At 38.5% G+C, this 9285-nt stretch overlaps 1 protein-coding gene across 1 annotated transcript; it reads left to right on the plus strand.

Annotated features, from left to right (window-relative positions):
• Positions 1 to 1332: 1332 nt before the first annotated feature.
• On the plus strand, positions 1333 to 8063 carry LOC122031228. Its single transcript, XM_042590369.1, has 11 exons — positions 1333 to 1534; positions 4615 to 4825; positions 4913 to 5012; positions 5154 to 5312; positions 5416 to 5527; positions 5780 to 5899; positions 6006 to 6056; positions 6268 to 6380; positions 6475 to 6613; positions 6709 to 6769; positions 7615 to 8063. The coding sequence occupies exons 1-8, from the start codon at positions 1333 to 1335 to the stop codon at positions 6369 to 6371; spliced, it is 1059 nt and encodes a 352-aa protein (XP_042446303.1). The 3' UTR covers positions 6372 to 6380; positions 6475 to 6613; positions 6709 to 6769; positions 7615 to 8063.
• The last annotated feature ends 1222 nt before the right edge of the window (positions 8064 to 9285 follow it).

The raw sequence follows: 9285 nt of genomic DNA on the forward strand, positions 1-9285 counted from the left end.
CATTATATTACAAAGTTTATTACATTACAAACTTGATTACAATACCCCCAACCAAAGCGTAGCCTTAGATTACTGTATGGGGTTGTTGTACCATTTCGCATGTATGAAATTCCTCTTTTTGTAACGACCCGGCCCTTTGGCCTCTTGGGCAGCCCTTGTGGCGGCCCAACTTTTTTTGCCTCTTGAACTCTAAACCTCCGGGCTTAAGTATTAGAGTTTACGAATCCAGTGAGATGATCTCACTTGGTTGCCAGGATTCATAAACTCTAGAACTTAGCCCAACGATCGACGACATGAGAGGTCGCCAAACGGGCCGACGACAAGACGCCTTTTATTGTAACGACCGACCCTCTTGGCCCATTTGGCGGCCCATTTGGCGACCCTCGGTCGTCGATCGTCGACCCTTATGTCGTCGCCATTTGGCGACCTCTCATGTCGGCGACCGCCGTGCGGTTACTCACTAGGACTTTCCACTGGTCAGGATTCCTCAGATTCTAACTCTAAAACTCCAGACTTAAGTATTAGAATTTATGAATCCCGGTAACCAAGTGAGATCATCTCTCAGGATTCATAAACTCTAATACTTAAGCTGGAGGTTTAGAGTTCGAATCTGGGAGGCAAAAATCCAGTGGAGGTCGCCAAATGGGCCGACGACATAAGGGCTGCCAGTTGGGCCGCCACAAGGGTCACCCAAGAGGCCAAAGGGTCGGGTCGTTACACTTTTATCCCATATTTTCCACTATTTTTACTATCAAAACTTTTCGAGCTAGGCACCTTCCTTTTTCAAGCTCAAGTGGGTGCTCTTTACTTTGAAAAAAAAATACTCTCCTCTAATAAGTGTTGGAAGGATTACTATTTATATGTTCGACTTCCCAACCAGCCTGCTTTCCCGATCGATTGACAAATGGAGCTAATGAAATCCCCTGCGCTAGGAAAATATCGATGGGAGTTTGCCCACCTCCAAGTGGTCGCGCACCTGGCTGGTCATAAATATCACATCCATAAGTTATTGCTGGAGAGCATTCTATATATGCTTTGCCTGAGTCCTATCTGAGCCCGATGCCCAGCTTATTTGGTAAATCATTTCTCTTTATCATTTTTGAATCTAACTGATTTCTTTTTCTCTTTTACAGCCCAAGTCATGTTTAAGTCGTTGATAAGCGGCAAGGGTAAGCTGACTGATGCCAAGATCAACGCCAAGGGGACTATCGAGCTGGAAAGCCATGGGCACTTGCCGGTCGGCACATTAGAGGAGTAGACCGAAGAAGTAAGCCGAGCAACAGAAGCAACGCTGTGGTTACCACAAGCGAGCTTCCACCTGCCCGTCCCTCCATGGTCACAGTGGCAGTTCCTTCCAAGTTGGCTACCTCTGGCGAGCCACTAATCCAATGCCAACACCGGAAAAGGCCCCGATCGGAGGCTTCCTCCCGCTCAGAGACCTTTATTCCGCAGACCTCTGCGGCCACGTCGACTCCTCGTCCTCCATCTAAGCGGGGAGAGAGTTCTTCCTCCACCATCCTTGAAAGGGCAATCGGTCTGCCGACCCCTTTGTCCTCCAATCGGACCCCCTCTTTATCCGAGCTACTAGCTGGGGCAACCATAGTGCAGTTGATCTCCTACTTGATGCTCCAACTGGCAGACGCAGCAATCCCTACATTAATCATCCATTCCACCCTTCTATCCAAGTTTAAGGGCTAGGCGACTTCAGAACCCTTTGACTTGAGTGGTCGTAGGCATATTATGATCATTATCAACTTCCTATTGGCACTTGGCGCCACCAGGATGACACTGAGTCATGCTCTCCTGAACATAAGATCCGCATACAGGGTCCCTTAGCCCAAACCTGGGCAAATACTAGGGATAGAGCGGCCGCCATTCCACCTAGTGAGCTTGCACACAGTTTCAGCCAGAAATCCACTTGGAAACTTTTTTGGAGTTTCTTACTCATTTTCACGATTGACCATACCGAATTTCTTTTACTCACAGTTCTAGGTGCAGAGCTTGACCTTCTTGATGCATGAAAATAAACAATTATGGGCCTCGGTTGTAGAGACAAGTGCCTCTCAGGCCTTAGTCGATCGACTTACCGTTGAGGTGGCCCAGCTAAAAAAAGACTTGGATACAACCTTCGAGCAGCTCCTAGTGTGCGAGTGGCCAATGACAGTTGAGAAGAATAAAAATCACGATTAGGCCTTCCAACTAAACCGATTGACCAAGCAGACAAACAACTTTGATCCAAGATTAACTCAGCGAACGCTAGGAAGCTTCGAGCTATCAAGGACTTAGAAATAAAGAACAAAGAAGCCCGGATCCTGACCAAAAAACTTTAGGAGGCAAAGGCAACTCTGGCTTTGGAGCCAGTTAGTTGAGCGGCTGAACAGATGGCTAGTGAGCTCCAAATTGAGGTACACCAACAAACAATCGCTGAAAAGGACGCTGAGCTGTAACCATTGATGGCCAAGCTAGAGGCATCCAAGGCCCAATTCACCAAGTTCAAGAAGATGAGCCCGCCCGGTTGGAAGCCTTCAAAGTTGAGTATCTTCGTTCGAATTCAATCAGATGCTAACAGATCGGTCCTTATGACTATTCAACTATGATATTAATGGAACCCTTCAACAGTTGAAGGGAGGTGGGCACCTCTCCATCGAGGTCTCGAACAAGTTCATCCATAGGGAGAAGATTGAGGATTCACTCCCAGACGATGTAACCACCGATCTGTCCTAGCTTTATTTATCAACAACCTTTTGTAACCACCCAATAACTTCTGTAAAAATTGTCCAAGTCAAATTTGATGTACACTCGTTCGGTATTTTAGAGTCGTTCCCTCTTGATAGATCGAGTAGTGCGATAGAGGGGGGGGTGAATATCGTGTCTTTTTAAAACTATTCTTTTTCTTTTAAAGTCAGAATTAAGCAGCGGAAAATAAAGAGAGACAAAAGCGTTTACTTCATTCGGAGCCTAGCTCGACTCCTACTCGAAGGTCCGCGGTCCTTGACCCGCACCGATGGGCAAAGCACTATAATCCTTCTTTCTGAAATCCTCGGAAAGAAATGAATCATACAAGTACAAATATGTAAGATAGTAACACTCCTACTATCTTATAAAAATTAAGTGCAGTACTAAAATAAATATATACCGACAATAGAAGTAGTAAATCGTAGCTCGGTCGGCACTGTTGGATGAAGTCACTTGCAAACTTGATGACGACATGTAGCGTGAGCAGCTTGCAGAAGAGCACAAGAGTTGATCATAAAGTTCTATCCAGCCTCTGACTTCGAGCCTCAATTTATAGGTATGATGGATGTTTGGTCGGCCGATCCCTCTGTTCGGTCGACCGAACCAGCTTCGATCCCTTCTAGCTGGAGTCTGACGCTGGCTCGATATTCTGCATTAACTGACCTTCAATGGTTCGGTCGACCGATCATGCCTTTCGGTCGACCGAACAAGCATTTTCCTTGTTCGGTGAAATCAACCGAGATCTCTATTTATTGCATCATTAATATTGATTGGATCGGTCGACCGGTCCTCTGGTTCGGTCGACCGATCAGCCTTTTTTCCTTTCCTGCTGATGATCTGTCCTTTGCTGAGTCACCTGGTTCGGTCGACCGATCTTACTGTTCGGTCGATCGATCTTACAGTTCGATCGACTGATCTTACAGTTCGATCGACTGATCTTACAGTTCGATCGACTGATCTTACAGTTCGATCGACTGATCATGCTTTGACCGGACTCTGCTCCGGCTTCTTGTCCCTCGGAACCGTCGCGCGCTTCCTTCCCGTCCGCCAGTGTATTCTTGCACTGGACTCGTCCCTCAGATCACTACAACAAAAATGTTAAAAGACAACACCATAAAGACAACGACTTTGGAAGAAACTGTTGTGAATTTGATAAAAGACTAACGGTTTTTTATAAAACTGTTATCTTTAAGCTCCCATAAAATACAAAAGACAACAGTTTTGTGAAAACCGTTATCGTTGTGAGATTTTATTTTAAATCAACAACGTATTTTACAACGGTTATCTAAAACCGTTGTCTTTAAATATTTTTTAGGGGTTATGACAACAGTTTTATAAACCGTTGTGTTTTTTTATATTATTTTATATTGTCAAAGACAACGATTTTAATAAACCGTTGTCTTTGACTTTATTCTTTCGCCATTTTTCCCCTTCTCCGTTTTTATTACAATTGTGTGTTTTGCCTTCCCCCTCTGTCAAAATTTTTGGCGCCGTGTTTTCCCCCCTTAGCCTTCCCGAACCTAAGAGCATCTACATCAGGTTCTCTATTACTATATCTAAAATTTAGGGTAAATGATTCACTTTATTAAATTTAGATAATCACTTTTCATTACATACTACATCAAATACCTTAAAATTTCCATCATCCTAATTTTTTTTATTATTTTCTTCTCTTTCTTCTACTTTTTTATTATTATATTTATGGAATGAATGGAAGGAGAGAGATTAAAAAGAAATATTATTTTATTTTTAGGATAGAGGTTTCATTCCCTAAATTTAGATAATCACTATTTATCAAATCTAAATTTAAGGAATGGATAGGATAACTGGTGCAGAAGATTTTTAATTATCCTATCTAAAATTTGGTAATTGATGTAGATGCTCTGACCCATTTTTCTTTCCCTCTCCTTATACAATTTCTTCACGCTGCGAACCCTTGCTGTTTTGTCTTCCTCCTCCTTCCCTGGTCTTTGATCGAGTTGCCCCTCTTCCGTGGTCAGGCTGACTTCCATCCCAATTTTCTCATCTCCGGCACCAACTCCTTCTGCACTTTCTCAAAAATTGTTTACTCTGTAATCACACGGGGACGGTAGTGGACCTTTTCTTGACTTCATTTTTTTCCTTGATGAAAGAAAATTCTGTCTTTGCTTGGTTTTCATCGAGAAAATCGTACTAGTTACTTTCTAGGGTTTGCCGTGGGGCTTCTTGGTACACCTCCTCGTGTAAAACCTCGTCGATCTCTACTACACGACGTACGAAGTTTTCGTTTGGGCGTGGTTCGTGGCATGTGTTATTTGTAATTAGGATTTGTTAGTAACTTTCAGATATATATTCTTTGTACCTTTTGAATTTCATCTCTGAATTTATTTTTTATTTTTAGATTTTTTTGCCTTGCTTAGTATCCTGCATCTTGCCAGGTGAAAGTGCAAACTTGGATTAACAATACAGAAGATGACGAATTTGCTGGTGTTGGAGCTCGATTTGTCCCCACAATAGTTTCAAAAGAGAAACATGCCAACCGAACTTGCCTTACTCTTTCAGATCCTTCTGATTGCTACACTCCACCTAAGAAAAAGGTTTTCCTTTTGTTATTGGGTATAGTCTTCCTTATGTCTTCAATAAACTCTTGTGCTCTGTCCATCGCGTGTGGCTAATGTTTCAAAAGTCAATTTTTTTTAGCTTGCTGGAGATGTGCTACTAGTGCATCGAGGCAAATGCAAATTCACAACAAAGGCAAAGGTCGCAGAAGCTGCTGGTGCATCTGCCATCCTCATTATTAATAACCATAAAGGTTTGTATTTTTTTTATTTTAAAAGCAAAAACTTGATTGTAATATTAATTATGTTTGTCATATGGAGAGTAATACTCTACTCCAGATATTGAAGTCAACACAATGCGAGTTCCATTTTATTTTCCATATTTACTTTGTATAAAAAGATGCTTTCTGGAATCTCTTGATCTGTGTGCATCTACAAGACATTGATTCATAAGCTTGTGAATTTCTATCCCTTGTTTGCTTCAGTACAGTCTTGTTTGTTTTCAGAGTTATACAAGATGGTCTGTGATAGGAATGAAACCGGTTTGAACATAAGTATTCTTGCTGTTATGCTGCCACAAGATGCAGGTGCTAGCTTGGAGACTAGTCTTCAACATGGTTCCTCAGGTAGCTTTCCTTTTCAGTACAAATTAAAAATTAACATATGACATACTCTCCTAGCACCTAACTCGAAATGAAGTTTAATGGGTTCCAATCCAGTTTCAAATTCTAGTGCAGGCTGAATCATCTGTGATATGTAGGGCTTGTCTTGATTCCATATGTGGTAACCAGCAACTTGGATAACTTTTTCACTGTGCCTTTTGTCAATTTTGGTCAATGGTACATTCTAGGCTTGTTTGAGTTTATCTTCCTAGTATTGTAAATCATTATTGTTTTTCCTCAGATCAAGATACAAAATTTAGTTTAACTTTATCATGATGTTGAAGCTTTAGTAGTGGTTTATGACTGCTTACATAGGTTCTTCCCTGCTCTAGATCTCCAGATTGGTTGGTTTTGTCCTTACTGTTATGTTGAAGAAGCTTCAAATTTACTGCATAACCTCTTTGGATCCTCCACTGAAGTCCAAAGATGGCGTTGAAGCTAACAAGCAAGTGACGGTTCTATTCATTTTAAGTTTTTCTTGCAGAAGCTATGTTTGGATGTTGTAGTTGGTGTTAATAAATAATTGCTTTGAAATTTAGGTTTCTCCCATTCATATTGAGTCGGGTAATGCCGATGCGCCAAAGGTATTGGTTTCCTTTTGAGTGTTCACCTATTCCGTGAATGGTGGCAACTATTATGTGCCCACTTGTTATGCACCCCCAGCCTATTTCTATGGAGGTGGTGAATTATGCTTAATATTACTTGGTTATTGTGCTTATCTGCTATCTTTTTGTTCTTATATATATGATTGTTATTTGTGTTGCATTCTTCAGGATATGATCACGCTTTCAAAGAGTGGAATGGTTACTCTACATACATGAATGAAGATGACATGTAGGTGTGACATATAACTTACATTAAAATATGTACAATGTCTATCTACTTCATAACTGATATGTGCAAATGTTGTAAATCAAATTAGCTTGTTCAGAAACATTAGTTTGTTCTCCCAACTTTGTAAATTATTTTTTATCTAGATTTCTAGAATTAGTTTTGGAGTCATCCTTTGTGAGACAAAATTTTGGGAGTTGTCCTTAATTTTTTTGTGAGGGGCAGCCATGTTTACTAGTGGGTACATCTGATATTCCTCACAATGGATCTGTAAAGATCTACTTCCTTAAATGTGAAGATATTTACCTTCCAAGATGCAAATACCAGAGTAGTATCCTTCATCTTGTATTTCATTTCGTTTGTCTTTTTTCTAGTAGAATTTACAAAAAACTATTCTCTGTTCATTGACTCACCTATTATGAGAAAATTAATATTTAGGCTTTCAAATATTAATATTCCATGTAGTCAAGTGAGAAAGAGGAGAGTAGTTTTCTGCCATGAAGGGAAGTCGCACACTTGCTGTATAAGGTTTATACACGCACTTGCTGTAAAATTTTAGTATGAAAATAATCTCGTTATAATTTTTCATACGGATTGAACTTCCTTAATTAGTATTACTCCAAAAAAGACATATTTGCATTCTTTGCATAAATGCAGCAGATTCATGTCTACAAAAATGATTTGCTCCTATTTATAGAAAATAGGACCATGTTAGTTGCAACTCGCAAGAATTGATTCTACTTTCATTGGATTATAATTTTTTTAGTGGGATTGGCCATATGTGATACACGTTCATGTTTGCAAATTTCGTACTTCTCCTTAATGTATTTATTGGACTGCTACTCCAGATGCTTCCAAAGCTTATTTCTGCCATGAAGGGAAGTCGCGCACAACATGGTTCACCATCGAACTTCAAGTTACATGTGAAATGGGCTTCTGATGTCTATGATCCACCATGCACCTTACTGCTATCACACACTGTGAAGAAGAATCACCATCAACTTCCCAAAGCAAGGAAAAATTATTACAACAAGCACAGGACCAAGTCAGCTCGAGGAAGTAACAATGATAGAAGAACTGCAAATAGGAGCTTGACCAACTATAAGACTGAGTCCTTCAATGCAAGGTTTATAACAAGCAAAGGACCAAGTCAACTCGAGGAAGTGACTGTTGTCTTTTCATACTATTGAGATAAATTTTATTTGAACATGAGATATGTTTCTTCTTTTGTGATTGTAATTCTTGTATAACTAACATTTTGAATGATATTGATGTGGGGAATATTCTTTCTTGATTATGATTCTTTATTATATATTTAAATTGAAATATGATATATTGGTATTAAAAGATAATAATTTAAAAGACAACGGTTTAAAGTCATTATTATTGTCTATCACCCTAAAAAACAACAGTTAAAAATTGTTGTCGTAGCCTCAAAAATGATTATAACTGGCAGTGTTATTAAAAATACTCTAAATAACAATGGTTTTAAACCGTTTTCTTTTCATTCAGAGATAACGGTTTAAAATATTTGTAAAACTATTGTCTTTTCATTCAAAAACAACGGTTTAAAACCATTGTCGTAGCCCCCTACTTTTAATAATACTGTCAATTACAACGGTTTTAAAGGGTTTACGACAATGATTTTTAACTGTTGTCTTTTAATGTTTTTGTTGTAGTGGATGCACCAAGCCCGTCAACTCTCTCCCGTGTCGTCCTTCTCGCTAGCTGCATCTTTCTCTCTATCTCTTGTGCTCTTAAATTCCTGCACACTTAGACACAAGGATAGCAAAACATAATAGGACATAACTTGACTTGGTTGATCGTATCAAAACTACCACGGGGAATTTACAATCTTCCCCTTTTTGATGTGAGCAATTCCAAGATAAGTTAGGGAAAGCACAAACAAGTAACAGTAAAAAATTGCAAGTACATGATTTTTAAAAAAAATGTACTCTCCCCTAGACTTAATCTTTAATTCTCCCACTTTGACTACATTAAAAATGAGGTATTCCATGAAAATAACTTTACACTAAATTTAAATCAGAGTCTAAGGGATAAGAATGAGGTAATTATTATCCACAAAAATTACGAACTTTTAAATTTTAAAAATCTGGATTTTTATAATTTATAAACCATTTATATAAAAAAATAAAATTATTATTAAAAAATTTTGAGAATTTTTCTAACTATTAAACTTAAATATCCAAAGCAAAAATAATATTTTCATAAAAATTGAATTGAATTTAAGCAGTAATAAATTCTTTTATATATAAAGATTTATTTTTGCTAAAATTTTTCTTAAAAATAGTTTCTGAGGACAAAAAATCGTGAGAAATTTTTTGATAATGTAATAGAGGAATTATTTTAATATTAAAAATAAACTTTCAAAATTTTAATTTCAAGAATTTTAATATTAAAAATTTGTATTTAGAAAAATAATTCACACAAAATTTACCAACGGTCAAAAATTTTTGAAAATATTTTCTTAGATATAGAAAATGATAAAGTTTCACAAA

Source organism: Zingiber officinale, chromosome 11A, assembly GCF_018446385.1.
Source record: "Zingiber officinale cultivar Zhangliang chromosome 11A, Zo_v1.1, whole genome shotgun sequence".
NCBI classification, from domain to species: domain Eukaryota; kingdom Viridiplantae; phylum Streptophyta; class Magnoliopsida; order Zingiberales; family Zingiberaceae; genus Zingiber; species Zingiber officinale.

Bases quoted from the DNA above. Each gene is read 5' to 3' on its own strand.
- LOC122031228 (XM_042590369.1), top strand. From the start codon at position 1,333: ATGGTCACAGTGGCAGTTCCTTCCAAGTTGGCTACCTCTGGCGAGCCA. The intron at 5,013-5,153 runs GTTCGTGGCATG...GCATCTTGCCAG, and splicing joins GAAGTTTTCGTTTGGGCGTG to GTGAAAGTGCAAACTTGGAT. The intron at 5,900-6,005 runs GTAGCTTTCCTT...TTCAAATTCTAG, and splicing joins TCTTCAACATGGTTCCTCAG to TGCAGGCTGAATCATCTGTG.